This window comes from Rutilus rutilus, assembly GCF_951802725.1.
Source record: "Rutilus rutilus genome assembly, chromosome: 24".
Taxonomy (NCBI): Eukaryota; Metazoa; Chordata; class Actinopteri; order Cypriniformes; family Leuciscidae; genus Rutilus; species Rutilus rutilus.
The window spans coordinates 384,042-402,500 of NC_140228.1; the positions used below are offsets into that span (position 1 = coordinate 384,042).

The 18,459-nt window shown below is 40.2% G+C and overlaps 1 protein-coding gene across 11 annotated transcripts in view; it reads right to left on the reverse strand.

Moving 5' to 3' along the window:
* Positions 1-18,459, reverse strand: part of ptprma (protein tyrosine phosphatase receptor type Ma) — a 230,629-nt gene that overhangs the window by 56,932 nt on the left and 155,238 nt on the right. For 6 of the 11 annotated variants that reach the window (XM_084398290.1, XM_084398288.1, XM_084398296.1 and 3 more), the window contains one exon: positions 13,466-13,601. In XM_084398290.1, coding sequence (XP_084254416.1) covers positions 13,466-13,601 — 136 coding nt within the window. Of the gene's footprint in view, positions 1-9,962; positions 9,993-13,465; positions 13,602-18,459 lie in introns of all 11 variants that reach the window. The other 5 variants (XM_084398287.1, XM_084398293.1, XM_084398292.1 and 2 more) reach the window with 1 other exon arrangement.

Consider the following 18,459-nt stretch of genomic DNA (forward strand, 5'->3'; position numbering starts at 1 on the left):
TGTGTAAGTTCATAAGTCGACACCATTGCTGAGTATTTCCTCCTTAAAACTGCAGTGAACCAAAGACAGTCTCAAACACACGCTTTGAAATCGCTGGTGTTTCTGACGTCACAAACTACCTTGTAACCAATCAGATCAACGTGTGATCGTCAACCAGTGGATCTCTGAGCTGAGTGAGTGGAGGCGGGGCTCATTTGCATATTCATAGAACCGCGCATACTAAATGAGGCGAGGGTGTCGAGTTACATTCAAGATATTATAAGACATGGAAAAAAAATTAAATATGTAATTTTAATGATCAATGATGAGTTTTAAGAGATACAATTATTGACTACAGGGGGACTATAACGATGTGTCCACATTCTGACACACTGAAGCGTAATATTTAGTGTTAACACTAGTACTAGTGATGGGTGAGTTAAACAGTACTAATAAATCACAGAGATTATTATATATAGTATTCATTACTTCAATTAGCTCATTGTTTCTGCCTTAAATTATTACATTGTTTAAATGCATTTTTTTGCATAAATTATTGAATTGTCTGAACTGTGATTTTGTATATGTACATTTCTGAAATGCATAACTTAGACAGTTTCCTCTGATAATAGACTCATGTATTTTCTGTAAAGCTGCTTTGACATGACGTGTGTTGAGAAAAGCGCTATACAAATAAATCTTTATTGAGTTGAATATATAGTTTGGAGGCTGTTCGAGGTGTCAGATAATCTGTTTATGATGCAAACGCTGCTATTTTTGCTGCTGACAGACCATCACTCATGGGTTTCCTCCTAGCTCATGTCATCCAGTATTTGGTGGGATTGTGTCTATATTTTGTCAGATACTTGTCTACAACTGTTCTGGGCCTCAGAGTGGTTTGTCTCCATCATATTTTCCATTACAAAGGAATGGAGTCAGGACACATCATGGTTATTTCATGGGCGTCTCGGCGCTGAAGCCTGACAGAAGGAAAAGCCGATTCCTCCTCATCCGACATGTTCAGACTGTCTCTGTCGTTTATGCATCTGGGACTGAGAGAGATTGAACCGCTTCTCAAACACCGGCAACAGCCTATTTCCTTGCAAATATCAGTCTCACAGTAAAACTAGCAGTGAAGCGAGAGTAAATGGGAAATAAATGTGGAATTTTGTTACCAAGGTCATTCAATACATGACAAAAAAAGGAGCCAGAACCCAATCAATGTAGCAGCGCATGCAGGAAAAGCAAGGAAATGTATATACAATTAATAAAAAAAAGTATGTTGATTATTTTCCTCATATTCTCCTCTCTTGCGGCTCCTCTCTTCCCAGTCTGTCAGTAACGCTCTGTTTACTTCCTGCCTCTATGAAGCCCCTCCTCCTGAAAAGCACACTGTGCTCTGATTGGTCGGCTGGAGCAGTGTGTTGTGATTGGTCGAGCGCTTCGAGTGTGTTTGGGAAATGTCCCGCCCCTTTCCATAACCGCCAGTTTAACACACTACTGACTAACTCAACCAGGCCCCGCCCCTTTATTCTGCGTATTAATTATTATAATGAGGAATATTGAGACGTGTTCCCGGAAGAAACTCGAGACTACAGTGGAGGCGTTTCAGGAGTTCAGAGACACTGACACTGATCAGTCTTTCTACTTCAAATTTCACATTTAATTCAATTCACATTTATTAGTGTAGCGCTTTTCACAAATACACAACGTTTCAAAGCAGCTTTACAGAAAGTGCATGAGTCCACATTACAGTTTACAGTGATCTGTTATCAGAGGAAACTGTCTAAGTTATGCATTTCAGAAATATACAGATACAAAATCACAGTTAGCGAAACATGTATTAATTTAAACAATGTAATAATTTAAGGCAGAAACACTGAGCTCATTGAAGTAATGAATGCTAACAAATGATTATTCAATGTGTTACTTGCCATTTCTTTGAAGTTATTTGTGTAAATAGTGCAAATAGTTTCTACCCGAAGTTTTTTCCGTCTTTAAACAAGCGTTTCAACAACATTCATGTCCATGAACTCCATGAAGTTCAGTTTATATGGAGACGCCGAAGCTTCAGTTTAAAAAAGAAAGTTTTAGCAGATAATCTGTGTTTTATTCTTCAGGAATGGCCTCCAGTCATCGTAGGACAGAAGGAAGGACAAGGCGAAGAACACAAACACCTTCCCGCTGCGCTTCTCTCGACACACACACTCGCTGCGCTTCTCTGGACACACACACTCGATGATTCAGCGCTCATGCATATCTAACGCCGCTGGGCTACTTTAGTCACTGTCCCTGCAGACTCAATCCTCAGACCTTTCCATTTCTATTTTCTCGCTTTATTTCTTTCAAACATAACCCGAGACATTTTCTCTCTCTTTCCTCTCCACTTTTCCAGGCGTAAACACATCCATTTGAAGTTTAACCTGAACCCCTGCAGATAGAGCGAGTCTGCGCTGATAGCCCTGGAAAAGGCTCTTTTAAACACAAGTTTCTCTGTTTCTGCAGGAGAGAAGCGTAAATAAAAGCCCCCGTAGAGATCCATCCCGAGTCTCTGTCCCGGACAACAGAGGAAAGCCTTTCCCTTCCTCATCCGCAGATTTACATCTAGGCGTTCCGCTGACACTGACGAGATGCTAATGTGAACACGCCGCTCTTCACACGGGAAGCGAGCGCTACACACCTGGTCTGAGATGACAGTAATAACCCGAGACACCGCACTGATTTTATTTACTCAATGTTATGAGTACAGTTGTGCACACTTATTATCTGTGTTCATGCTCTCCTTATAAAAGATATTTGAAATATTCTAGATTTGACTGCACTGATCTGAATGAGGACACTTCTGCCTGTCTGCTCACATTTAAAGACGAACACAAATATGCTGGCTTAAAAACAACAAGTTAAGGGAAATAAGTGGAGTAGGAGATCGTAATGTTGTTCATTAGTGGAGTTACTAAGGCAAGATCTTCACAGTCACTATTTGCTCACACAGTTGGACAAGTAAAATCCCTCAGTAATAATTATAACTTAACTTAAGGGGGTTTGTGCAACCAGCAGCAGGTTTGGAACTCATTACGCATATTTGTACGACATTCATGAATGCAAACAAACACAATAAACATTAAAAGGAAAATACAATAGATGTAAATCCCACAGACTTGAGGGTGCAGGATACTTTTCAACCAACCAAACACTCTAGCAACCACCAGGACATTTCAGCAGCCACATAGCAACACCCTAGCAACCACCCGAACACTCTAGCAACCACCAGGACATTTCAGCAGCCACATAGCAACACCCTAGCAACCGCCCGAACACTCTAGCAACCACCAGGACATTCAGCAGCCACATAGCAACACCCTAGCAACCGCCCGAACACTCTAGCAACCATCAGGACATTTCAGCAGCCACACAGCAACACCCTAGCAACCACCCGAACACTCTAGCAACCACCAGGACATTTCAGCAGCCACATAGCAACACCCTAGCAACCGCCCGAACACTCTAGCAACCACCAGGACATTTCAGCAGCCACATAGCAACACCCCAGCAACCACCCGAACACTCTAGCAACCACCAGGACATTCTAACAACCACCAGGACATTTCAGCAGCCACATAGCAACACCCTAGCAACCACCCGAACACTCTAACAACCACCAGGACATTTCAGCAGCCACATAGCAACACCCTAGCAACCACCCGAACACTCTAGCATCCACCAGGACATTTCAGCAGCCACATAGCAACACCCTAGCAACCACCCGAACACTCTAGCAACCACCAGGACATTTCAGCAGCCACATAGCAACACCCTAGCAACCACCCGAACACTCTAGCAACCACCAGGACATTCTAACAACCACCAGGACATTTCAGCAGCCACATAGCAACACCCTAGCAACCACCTGAACACTCTAGCAACCACCAGCACATTTCAGCAACCACATAGCAACACCTTAGCAACCACCCGAACCCTCTAGCAAACACATAGCAACACCCTAGCAACAACCAGAACATTTTAGCAATCACATAACACCCTAGCAAGCACCTGAACACTTTAGCAACCACCAGAACATTTTAACAACCACATAGCAACACCCTAGCAACCGCCAGAACATTTTAAGAACCACATAGCAACACCTTGGCAGCCACCCTGAAAACTCTAGCTAACCTTAGCAACCACATAGCAACACCACACCCTATCATCATGGCATGAGCATATGAAAACACCACTGAGATTTACTCAGGAAACTATTTTACAGCACACTGATATAGATGTATATGATATATTGTATTATCCAGGTATCTGTGAGTGTTTATTCGGAGTCTTCTGACGCAGCGCTTTGATTGACAGCTGAAGCTGAGGTTTCTATTAGTATGTATGACTGATGATTTTAGAGGCGTATTGAAACGAGCTGTCAGCGCGCCATCAAACACACTTCCCACAGATACAGAGGTCAAACATTCCCACTGACAGACCAGCGGGAGTCTCCCAGCGTTCCCCGAGGCCATGCACACTGCCTCATAAAGCCCTGGCTATATTCTACTTCATTTCTGTATGCTTATTAATTATTATATTTCATTTATTACAGATCACAAGACCTTGAGTGAAACTGGTCACTTCAGCTCACACACACACACACGTTTAAAGCTGAACTCAATAATCAGATCCTTTACATCCATTTAAATCTGAGGGAAAAAAGCTTGATTTGTCCATTTAATCTGATATGATGTGTGTGTGTGTGTGTGTGTGTGTGTGTGTGTGTTTCTGTGAATGAGCTCTTCAGGCGTGAAGGGTTATATGACGTGGAGAAATATTAAGACGTAATGTGTTGACAGTTTAATTAAACGGTTGCAGGTGAAGCTGAAATCTGCAAACATCTGCCGTCTGTCAGAGAGAGCCACATAAACTGCTTATGATATCACTCATCATAAACACAGAGCGTACAGTAATCACGCAGTGTGTGTGTGTGTGTGTGTGTGTGAGTGTGTGTGCGTCAGCCTCATCATGTCCATTAAACTACCATCCGTCGCTCTCCTCCACTCAAACATCTCTGTTCAGCAAATAAATATTTCAAAGCTCTTACAAATGGAATAAATGTTTGTGTGTCTTTAAATAGAAGCGGAAAACAACTGTGTTTATCACATGTACTTTCCATTTAAAACTCGGAGATGCACTAAACAACATTTCAAGGACGACTGAAAACTGAAAAATCAGCCAAAAAACACTTTTACAAAAAAAATGCAATGAAATTTGGTTCAGTTAATTAATGATAATAAAGTTATAAATTACATAATTTATAACAGTTAATAATAATTTAGAATTATTATTTTTAATTCATAATAAAGTTCATATTACATACAGCTTATTATGGCTATACACAGTAAAATTTACTTTAAATGTGTTACAAGGATTTTATCAAGTAAATCCTACAAGTATTTTTATTCAGTGTATACACACACATATAATATTATATAATATTTAAATACATATTTAATAATAATAAAATAATAATAATATATTTAATATACATTAATAATATTTAAATACATATTTGTGAAACTCAAATATAAAAAATTCAGCATTTCAGTGTATATATAAACTCAACTATACTCACTGAAGACTGAACTTAAGCTCATATTAGAGACTGATGTTCTCTGTGTTCGCTGAATCTTGTGATGCGAAAACAAAGACGCATTCGAGAGAAAAACAGTGTTGAGTGTTTCAGTGTTTCTGGTGTGAGGATGAGGCACAGAACGCTGAGCTGTATTAATATGAGCAGAAATATGAATGAAGAAACTGAGGCCTGACCCTTGACCCCTGACCTCTGACCTCTGACCCTGATCGACCTGAATTAAAGAGGGCAGCGCTGATGTTTGACACACGTTCAAACAATATAATGTTCATGAAGTGAACACATGATAATATATGCTTTCTGGCAGTGAGTGACTCTCTCTCCGGGCGAGAGCGGATCCCCTTCCTCTCCCCCGGGAGCTTTCAGGAGGATTTGCGCTCTAATACCCAGGTGTGCTTCACACACACATTAATAGACGTTAATTAGACCGTAATTTAATTATGGAGTGTGATTGCTGTAGGAGACTTGTTTCCAAACCCTGCTCTTCTGATCTCATTAGCATTTAGAGTAAAGGAGTGATGACGCTCGTCCTCGTCTGGTGTGTGAGCCGCCGCTGAGGCCGTGATGAAGCGCTCCAGTTAAACCAGTGATGAAGCGCTCCAGTTAAACCACAGAAACCAGTGCCGACCGCACACTCAAAAACGGCAATATTTAAGGCAAGAATACAATTATGTCAAATTTTCGAATATTTGATCTGTCCTTTCTGTTTTAATTATCTGACGAATGAGTCTGTCCACGTTCAGAGAGAGAAACTGCTGCGATGCGACACAATCAGACACATAGAGCCCTATCTCGCTCCCAGCGCAACTGACTTCATACAGCGACGCATGTGTCATTCCTATTTTGCACCCGCGCACAGCGGACTTTTCCCTCCACAGACGCACGTCGGTAAATCAGGGAATGAACTTGCGCTCCCGGGGGCGGTTCAGCGAAAAGAGGAGGCGTGTTCCAGCGCAGAGAGGAGGCGTGTTCCAGCGCAGAGAGGAGGCGTGTTCCAGCGCAGAGAGGAGGCGTGTTCCAGCGCAGAGAGGAGGCGTGTTCCAGCGCAGAGAGGAGGCGTGTTCCAGCGCAGAGAGGAGGCGTGTTCCGGCGCAAATATTCCCTGGTGCTATTTTGTAGTTTCAGAAAACAATTCCGCCACTGACCAGGAGAAACCTCGTCTAAAGTCAGTGGCGTGTTATTCAGAGGCTATTTTAAGGGCGCATGCTTGGCCATAATCAATGGAGCCTGTGCACAACACACACACACTTTGCTTCTCTCATCTACACAGACGCAGCAGTGGGCATTTTTGCAAATCATACATAATTACAAGGAAAAATATTCCACACGAGGGAAATCATTGTTGTGTCCATGAAGATGTGAAAAAATAGGCATAAATCTAGCTTACACATTTACCCAAATTATTATACGCCTGTTTAAGCGAAGCTAATCTGTGTGTGTTTCTCCATCCCCAATGTCACTTCTCTGTGTTTTACGGCCCTGACGAGAACGTCGGTCTCCTCGGCTGTGAACCGCTCCTGGCGCGCGTTTGGCAAATCCGCCGTTATAATAGCAATCCGCCATGGCACAAGCGCTCCTGCTCTTAAAGGGAATGTGAGATGACGCTCTGATTGGTTTATTTCACGTTACGCCCAAACCACACCTATGAGTAATGAAGCTCTTCAGACCAACACATTTTAGATTTGCGTTGGAGAGTCATTTATCCCGCCGGTATAATAACAGCCGAGATCCGCCCACAAAGTTACTTGCGTTTCAGATTGTTAAAATAAATATTTCATTAATAACTACACTGTAAATAACAGATTATTGGAGTACATTTAAGAAAATACTATTTCAGTTCTTCTGCATCAGAATTCTGTTTATGTGTGAAATCTACTGGAGTGAAAATGAATCCTACAGCATTTTTAGAGCGTGATTGTAGACGACGTCTGTGAGCGAATCAGTGTTTTACAAATCCTTTAAGAGAACCAGTCAATCTGACTATCATTCTCTCAGGTCTCTTAGAAGATTTGATCAAATGCAAACTTTAATATGACTGGTTTCTTCTGGCATTAATATGTAATCTGCAGAACTGGCCACCGAAGACTATATTAATCAGGCTAGTTGTTCTTCTATGGTGTTTTTAAACCACAGGCAAACGCTCCTTGTGTAAGAGTTCTTTAGCCTGTCGATTTCTGTTCATGATATTCAGGTACAATTTAATGTTTTGCAATAAGACTTCAAATAAATGTAAATGATTTCCAAGTTAGGAATTAGAAATCGCTAAGAATTGGAATCGTTAAAATTCAAACAATACTTTATGTCGGATCCTCAGGGATTTAAACGTCATTATGATTCAATAACTATATTCAGCAGAAATGGCCACTGAACAAAACTATTTTCATTGAAAAATCACAACTGGAATTAATCAAAATTCCCAGCGAACAAACAATCAGATCGAGTTTAAACACCAGATCTATTGTGTTATTCTGTCTGTCAAATGTTAAAATCTTTATTTAAAAGAAGAGACACTTGATTTGATACTTTGTATCTCATGAATGACATTCAGACGTTCAAATCGTGGATCAAGTTATTAAATCACAATTTAACATCCAAAAGATAACTATCCAATCAGATCGACTGAGTGTGTGTGTGTGTGTGTGTGTATGTGTGTGTGTGTAAGAGAGTGTGTGTGAGTGTGTGTGTGTGTATGTGTGTGTGTGTGTATGTGTGTGTGTGTGTGAGTGTGTGTGTGTGTGTGTGTATGTGTGTGTGAGTGTGTGTAAGTGAGTGTGTATGTGTGTGCATGAGTGTGTGTGTGCATGATTGTGTGAGTGTGCGTATGTGTGTGTGTTTGTGTGTGTGCATGATTGTGAGAGTGTGCGTATGAGCGAGTGTGCGTGTGTGAGAGTGTGTGTGTATGCATGATTGTGTGTGTGAGTGTGTGTGTGTGTGTGTGTGTGTGTGTGTATGTGTGTGTGTGTGTGTAAGAGAGTGTGTGTGAGTGTGTGTGTGTGTGTGTGTGTGTGTATGTGTGTGTGAGTGTGTGTAAGTGAGTGTGTATGTGTGTGCATGAGTGTGTGTGTGCATGATTGTGTGAGTGTGCGTATGTGTGTGTGTTTGTGTGTTTGTGTGTGTGCATGATTGTGAGAGTGTGCGTATGAGCGAGTGTGCGTGTGTGAGAGTGTGTGTGTATGCATGATTGTGTGTGTGAGTGTGTGTGTGCGCATGATTGTGTGTGAGTGTGTGTGTGCATGAGTGTGTGTGTGTGTGTGTGTGTGTGTGTGCATGAGTGTGTGCGTGTGCATGAGTGTGTGCGTGTGCGTATGTGTGAGCGTGTGTGTGTGTATGATCGTGTGTGTGCGTGAGTGTGTGTGAGTGTGTATGTGAGTGTGTGTGTGCGTGTGTGAGTGAGTGCCTGTGTGAGAGTGTGTGTGTGTGTGTGTGTGTGAGAGTGTGTATGTGAGTGTGCGTGTGCGTGTGTGAGTGAGTGCGTGTGTGAGAGTGTGTGTGTGTGTGTGTGTGTGAGTGAGTGTGCATGAGTGCGTGTGAGTGTGCATGAGTGTGTGCGTGTGCATGAGTGTGTGCGTGTGCGTATGTGTGAGCGTGTGTGTGTGTGTGTGTGTATGCTCGTGAGTGTGTGTGAGTGTGTGTGAGTGTGTATGCGTGTGCGTGTGTGAGTGCGTGTGTGATAGAGAGTGTGTGTGTGAGAGTGAGTGAGTGCGTGTGTGAGAGTGTGTGTGTGTGTGTGAGTGTGTATGTGAGTGTGCGTGTGAGAGAGTGTGTGTGTGTGTGTGTGCATGAGTGCGTGTGAGTGAGTATGAGTGTGTGTGTGTCATTGAGTGTGTGTGTGTGTGTGTGTGTAAAACACATGATGATGACTAACATGCGCTCAACACTCATGCATAAACGAACGGAACTGATCAATGGAGGGAAATGAACAGAAAGTCGTCGGTTCATTCCGATGGAAGAAACCCAGATTTCCATTTCCCTTCGAAAGCAACTGGGAAAACTGGGAAACCTGGACTCCTGCTACTCATGATGATGTGTGTATAACTCTACGGGAATCAGGGAATCAGCGAGTGATCGGATCCTCCCTTCAAACCACAGCAGGAAAGACAATTTGCTGTGATCAATGTTTCAGAACGGCACACATGTAGGAGAGCTTATCAATGCCGGGATTGGGATTTATCACCCATCATTAAAGCACTACAGGATGGAGCAGCTGGAAAAGGCTCGGGATGAACCCGGATCTCAGGCTCAGTTTGAAGAGAGGAGGAGAGTCACTGGGTGGAATCATGCATGGAATATCAAACGAGGCGTGGAAGAGAAAAACTGAAACTAGTTTCACAAAGTGGTTACTTACAGGTAGTAAGTGTAGGAGTGATAGGATCTTCTGCCGAGTGGGTGGAGGGGTGGGGGGGATGGAAATGGAAGGAAAGAAAAAGTAAAAATATTAATGTCTGAAAATATAGAAAAATGAGCAAAACCTGATATGGTGACACAAGTGACGAGTGCCTGCAGTGACCGTGTGTGTGTGTGTGTGTGAGAGAGAGAGAGAGAGAGAGGCGGGGCTGTGGGCGAGGCCTAGAGTGTGGGCGGAGCCTAGAGTGTGGGTGGGGTCTAAAGTGTGGGTGGAGCCTAGAGTGTGGGCAGAGCCTAGAGTGTGGGCGGAGTCTAGAGTGTGGGCGGAGTCTAAAGTGTGGGTGGAGCCTAGAGTGTGGGCGGAGTCTAAAGTGTGGGTGGAGCCTAGAGTGTGGGCGTAGTCTAAAGTGTGGGTGGAGCCTAGAGTGTGGGCGTAGTCTAAAGTGTGGGTGGAGCCTAGAGTGTGGGCGGGGAAACTGTTAATGCATCGTTAGGAGCGTCTCTAAGAAAACCAGAGTTCATATTTAGAAGCAAACGATAACGAGGCTGTTGCTGTGAAATTCCAGTGTAAATCTTTTAAAAAAAATAGCAAGTATCGCTCGAGTTATAAGACTTATTTATGTATTTATAAAACCAACATTCCAGTCAATTATAATCAATACCTTGAGAAAAGCTGATGGCAGAAACACTGGATTATCACTTGCTTTTTTATATATTTTTTTGGGTAACACTTTACAATAAGGTTCATTAGTTAACATTAGTTAAAATAAGAATGAACAATACTTCTACAGCATTTATTAATCTTAGTTAATATTAATTTCAACATTTACTAATACGGCATTAAAATCAAAGGTTGTATTTGTTATCATTAGTTAAAGCGCTGTGAACTAACATGAACAAACAATGAACAGCTGGATTATTATTAACTAACATTAACAGAGATTAATAAATACTGTAACTAATGTATTGCTCATGTTAGTCTGTGTTAGTAATGCATTAACTAATGTTTACTGATGAACCTGACTGTAAAGTGTTAGCAGTTTTGTAACGTGCACCTCAACATTATTGTGTGTTACACTGAATAATGCATCAATTTACTTGAGAATCAATCGATCTGATCGTGTCGAAAGCAACATTTTCATTCAGATTTACACAAATGCATTTCATTAATGACACTGCACTTCTTTTTAATGCAATATTTACATGCACATTTTCTTATAAACAATTTACACACACTTGTGCTTTATTAATGAGGCTCAATATCGCATTTTCAAAGTTCGATCAGCACTCGACTGATTAAACACAAGCAGGGTTTAATGAGACTCTCACAGCTTCATTTTCATCTGCATTAAAAGAGAGAGAGAGATAGAGATAGAGAGAGAGAGAGACAGAGATAGAGAGAGACAGAGATAGAAAAAGAGAGAGCGGGAGAGAGAGAGAGAGAGGGGAGAGAGAGAGATGAGAGAGAGATAGAGATAGAGAGAGAGGGGAGAGAGAGAGGAGAGAGAGACAGAGAGAGACAGAGATAGAGAGAGAGAGAGAGAGAGAGGAGAGAGAGACAGAGATAGAGAGAGATAGAGATAGAGAGAGAGAGAGAGAGCGAGTATTAGTTGTCTCTGTTAACAGTGAGTTCAGGCCGGACTCAATTACTGATGTCAGTGGAAATGGATCCCATCAAATTACACTGAGATTTAACACGCCATGCCAAGATCATTACGCTAAAATGGCCGACGCATACAAACGATCCGAGGTAACTCGCCCAGTCAGCAGAACGGAGGAATCCTCTGCAAATGTTTGGCCATTTTGAGGCTCAACAGCAAAATCAATAGAGACAAACACCCTTATTCTGCGAGCGTAATGACTCTCATTAAAAACATATTTACTCGCCCGCCTTCACTTTACATCTCAAACCCCTGCAAACAGGCTCTGGATCTCAGCATCCGGATGTTTGCTCCTGAACGCTGAGAACGGGATCTCATGTAAACTCGCCCTCGGCGTCTCGTTGGGACAAGAAACGCCTTTCATCATTTTTTCTCTCTTATCTTTGCTTTTCTTTCACTCTTTTTTTCTTTTCTGCACAAGATAAGCTCGGAAAATATTTGTGCTGTTTCCCGTCGCCGGGTCATTAAAGCGCGCCGTTTGTTTGAGAGCAGAGAGAAAAAATTAATATTTCATCAGCCAGCATGTACTGGTGCCACAAACCGTGTAATGGTGCTTATCAGAGCGATCAAATCAATTATTCTGTGTTCAGCTGACGAAAGGGCCGACAGAAGCGCTCGACTTTCATGTGTTCGTGGCTCGATGGAACCGTGACGTGAAACACTGAATGTTCCCCGATCTTCACCTTCAGAGTCAGAACATCCTCAGCCAATGACGGGAGTTTGGGGGCGGGGTTATCCGCTTGACTGACAGCTGGTGGGAGTGCAGTGGTGCATAAAACAATTAATCGAATAATTATGGCTGTTTGTATAATAATTTTGACTTTTTGTCATGATTTTGACTTTTTATCTCAATTATTACTAAGTATGTCATAATATTGATTTGTTTCTCATAATTATGGCTTTTATCTCATAATTATGACTTCAATTATGATCAATTGTGATTTTTAATCTCATACTTTGTCATAATTTCATAATTTTGTTATAATGTCTTTTTATTCCAGACTTAACATTTTTTATGCCATAATCATGACTTTTTATCTCATAATTATAACTTTTTATGCCAAAATATTGATATTTATTACATTAGATTTAGTAGGCTATTATTATAAAAAAATTTTTATCATAATCATTACTTTTTACCTCATAATTATGACATTTTGATTTTATCTCATAATTGTGACTATCTCATAATTATGACTTTTCATGCCAAAATACTGACTTTTATTTCATAAATTGGATCTAGTAGTCCATAATCATGACTTTTTATCTCTTAATTATGACTTGGTATATCATAATTTAGATTTTTTGATCTCATAATTTTGATTTCTTATCTCATAATCATGACTTTTTATGCAAAAATATTGACTTTTATTACATAATTTTACTTAAGTAGGCCATACTTGTGATGGCCTTTTTATCTCATAATTATGATTTACTAAAGCATGAGTTTTTTCTAATGTGGTGAGAATGGGCTTCAACACCGCCACTCCAGTGAACTATATCTTCAGCTCCCTGCTGGAAAACCTGCTGGAAAACCAGTTCAGACCAGCTCAAGATGGTTTTGGAACAGGCACATATATTTAGCAGCTAAAAACCAGTCATTTGTTTGCCACGTTCAAATACGTTCTTGTATTTTTATGTTCAGAGTCACTATAAGTGAGTCACTGGCAGTTTGAATCAACACCTCAGCCAATGACGTGAGTTTGGGGGCGGGGCTATCGGTTTGACTGACAGCTGGTGGGAGTGCAGTGGTGCGTAAATGACACACTTCGCTTTAAAGAAATTAAACATTGATGTTAATCAGATCAGAGGTAATATAGTTGAGCGTAAGTGAAGCTCTTACCGTTTCTTCATGACCAGCACCACACCGAGGAAGATGATGACGAAGAGCAGGACTCCAGCAATGACTCCTGCGATCTTCACCGTGTGATCCGTGTGTTTCTCCGGCTCCACGGCGTCAGGCTTACGGGTCGCAGCACCTGCAAAACCAAACCAGTCAGTACAACACCAAACCAGTTAGTGCATCACCAAACCAATCACACCAAAACAGTCACTGCAACACCAACACAGTCAATGCAACACCAAACCAGTCAGTACAACACCAAACCAGTCACTGCAACACCAACACAGTCACTGCAACACCAAACCAGTCAGTACAACACCAAACCAGTCAGTGCAACACCAAACCAGTCACACCAAAACCAGTCACTGCAACACCAAACCAGTCAGTGCAACACCAAACCAGTCACTGCAACACCAAAACAGTCACTGCAACACCAAACCAGTCACCAGTCACTGCAACACTAAACCAGTCACTGCAACACCAAACCAGTCACTGCAACACTAAACCAGTCACTGCAACACCAAACCAGTCACTGCAACACCAAACCAGTCAGTACAACACCAAACCAGTCACTGCAACACCAAACCAGTCACTGCAACACCCAACCAGTCACTGCAACACCAAACCAGTCACTACAACACCAAACCAGTCAGTACAACACAGTCACTGCAACACCAAACCAGTCACTGCAACACCAAACCAGTCACCAAACCAGTCACTGCAACACCAAACCAGTCACTGCAACACCAAACCAGTCACTGCAACACCAAACCAGTCACTGCAACACCAAACCAGTCACCAAACCAGTCACTGCAACACCAAACCAGTCACTGCAACACCAAACCAGTCAGTACAACACCAAACCAGTCAGTACAACACCAAACCAGTCACTGCAACACCAAACCAGTCAGTACAACACCAAACCAGTCACTGCAACACTAAACCAGTCACTGCAACACTAAACCAGTCACTGCAACACTAAACCAGTCACTGCAACACCAAACCAGTCACTGCAACACCAAACCAGTCACTGCAACACCAAACCAGTCACTTCAACACTAAACCAGTCACTGCAACACTAAACCAGTCACTGCAACACCAAACCAGTCACTGCAACACCAAACCAGTCACTGCAACACCAAACCAGTCAGTACAACACCAAACCAGTCAGTACAACACCAAACCAGTCACTGCAACACCAAACCAGTCAGTGCAACACCAAACCAGTCAGTACAACACCAAACCAGTCACTGCAACACCAAACCAGTCACTGCAACACCCAACCAGTCAGTACAACACCAAACCAGTCACTGCAACACCAAACCAGTCACTGCAACACCAAACCAGTCACTGCAACACCAAACCAGTCACCAGTCACTGCAACACTAAACCAGTCACTGCAACACCAAACCAGTCACTGCAACACTAAACCAGTCACTGCAACACCAAACCAGTCACTGCAACACCAAACCAGTCACTGCAACACCCAACCAGTCACTGCAACACCAAACCAGTCAGTACAACACCAAACCAGTCAGTACAACACAGTCACTGCAACACCAAACCAGTCACTGCAACACCAAACCAGTCACTGCAACACCAAACCAGTCACTGCAACACCAAACCAGTCAGTACAACACCAAACCAGTCAGTACAACACCAAACCAGTCACTGCAACACCAAACCAGTCACTGCAACACCAAACCAGTCAGTACAACACCAAACCAGTCACTGCAACACCAAACCAGTCACTGCAACACCCAACCAGTCAGTACAACACCAAACCAGTCACTGCAACACCAAACCAGTCACTGCAACACCAAACCAGTCACCAGTCACTGCAACACCAAACCAGTCACCAGTCACTGCAACACTAAACCAGTCACTGCAACACCAAACCAGTCACTGCAACACTAAACCAGTCACTGCAACACCAAACCAGTCACTGCAACACCAAACCAGTCAGTACAACACCAAACCAGTCACTGCAACACCCAACCAGTCACTGCAACACCAAACCAGTCAGTACAACACCAAACCAGTCAGTACAACACAGTCACTGCAACACCAAACCAGTCACCAAACCAGTCACTGCAACACCAAACCAGTCACTGCAACACCCAACCAGTCACTGCAACACCAAACCAGTCAGTACAACACCAAACCAGTCAGTACAACACAGTCACTGCAACACCAAACCAGTCACCAAACCAGTCACTGCAACACCAAACCAGTCACTGCAACACCCAACCAGTCACTGCAACACCAAACCAGTCAGTACAACACCAAACCAGTCAGTACAACACAGTCACTGCAACACCAAACCAGTCACCAAACCAGTCACTGCAACACCAAACCAGTGGCTTCGTTTCCATGCACCACTTGTGTTTCAACTGGTTCTGATTGATGAATCTGACTGTAGTGTTTACATGAACGCTGAACACGTGATCGGGTTGATGTGTGTGTTTATATCTCACCAGCTTCGGGATATATTTCTGGACTGCACGAATATACAGAGTTTATAATATAATAACTATAGTTCTCCTACATCGGTTCTTTATTTGTTTTAACAGCAGACTTTAAGACAAGTGGACATGTGACGCGCAGAACATCAGTGGATGAAGGAAGATCTATATAATGATGTGCTTGTTGTTAGTAAACAGGTTAGTGTTGGTAGACCATTAATCAAGTTAATCACTGGTTAGACTAGCCTGGCTTTGCTTGTAGAAAAGAGAACGACTTAAAGATCTGAGATGTTTCTCCTAGAGAGCAAAGTGAACGAGTCTCAGATGTTTCTCCGGAGAGATCACTGGAACTCGAGATGCATGTCGAGCCAAATATCAATTCTCAGCTCTAAACGAAAAACATTGTGGATTTGGGCCGGATTCGCTACATTTCCTCAGCCGTTGCCATGGTGACGGCCTGACAGCATCCCTCAGCCGTTGCCATGGTGACGGAGGACGGTTGCCGGGTTTGGGTTTCTGTTTCGCCGCATGTGATTCTCAAGGAAGAACAACAACAGAAGCCCGAATTCATGCTTTGATAAATCATACAATTTTAATTATGACATGCAAAGTCATAATTCTAACATAAAAAGTAAAAATTTACATTCAAATCTGATGTTTAATCTTATTTTTATTTTGAACTTTTATCTTATAATTTCAACTTTTTGTCAATTTCAACTTTTTATCTCATAATTATGACTTTTTATCTCAGTATTTCATCATTTTGACTTCTGTTTCATAATTGACTTTTTAATCTTATTTTACGACTTAGTATTTCATCATTATGACTTATTATGCCATAATTATGACTGTCAATTTCAAACTTTTTATCTCACAATTATTGCTTCTTATCTCATAATTATGACTTTTCAATCATAATTTTGACTATCTCACAATGATGATTGAGTATTTTATCATTTTGATGTTTGTCTCATAATTGACTCTTAAATCTCATCATTGACTATTTAATCTCATAATTTTGACTTTATCTCATAATTATTATAATTCAGTATTTTATCATTTGGATGTTTGTCTCATAATTGACTATTTTATTTCATAATTTTGACTTTATCTCATAATTATAATTTAGTATTTTATCATTTTGATATTTGTCTCATAATTGACTATTTAATCTCATAATTTTGACTTTATCTCATTATTATAATTTAGTATTTTATCATTTTGATATTTGTCTCATAATTGACTATTTAATCTCATAATTTTGACTTTATCTCATAATTATGACTTAGTATTTTATCATTTTAATGTTTGCCTCATAATTAACTATTTAATCTCATAATTGACTATTTAATCTCATAATTTTGACTTTATCTCATAATTATGACTTAGTATTTTCTCATTTTAATGTTTGCCTCATAATTAACTATTTAATCTCATAATTGACTATTTAATCTCATAATTTTGACTTTCTCATAATTATAATTGAGTATTTTATCATTTTGATATTTGTCTCATAATTGACTATTTAATCTCATAATTTTGACTTTATCTCATAATTATGACTTAGTATTTTCTCATTTTAATGTTTGCCTCATAATTAACTATTTAATCTCATAATTGACTATTTAATCTCATAATTTTGACTTTCTCATAATTATGATTCAGTATTTTCTCATTTGAATGTTTGTCTCATAATTGACTATTTATTTCATAATTTTGACTTTATCTCATAATTATAATTTAGTATTTTATCATTTTGATATTTGTCTCATAACTGACTATTTAATCTCATGATTTTGACTTTATCTCATAATTATGACTTAGTATTTTCTCATTTTAATGTTTGCCTCATAATTAACTATTTAATTGATTATTTAATCTCATAATTTTGACTTTATCTCATAATTATGATTTAGTATTTTATCATTTTTGATATTTGTCTCATAATTGACTATTTAATCTCATAATTTTGACTTTATCTCATAATTATAATTTAGTATTTTATCATTTTTGATATTTGTCTCATAATTGACTATTTAATGTCATAATTTTGACTATCTCATAATTATAATTTAGTATTTTATCATTTTGATATTTGTCTCATAATTGACTATTTAATCTCATAATTTTGACTTTATCTCATAATTATGACTTAGTATTTTCTCATTTTAATGTTTGCCTCATAATTAACTATTTAATCTCATAATTGACTATTTAATCTCATAATTTTGACTTTATCTCATAATTATGATTCAGTATTTTATCATTTGAATGTTGGTCTCATAATTGACTATTTTATTTCATAATTTTGACTCTCATAATTATAATTTAGTATTTTATCATTTTGATATTTGTCTCATAATTGACTATTTAATCTCATAATTTTGACTTTATCTCATAATTATGACTTAGTATTTTCTCATTTTAATGTTTGCCTCATAATTAAATATTTAATTTCATAATTGACTATTTAATCTCATAATTTTGACTATCTCATAATTATGATTCAGTATTTTATCATTTGGATGT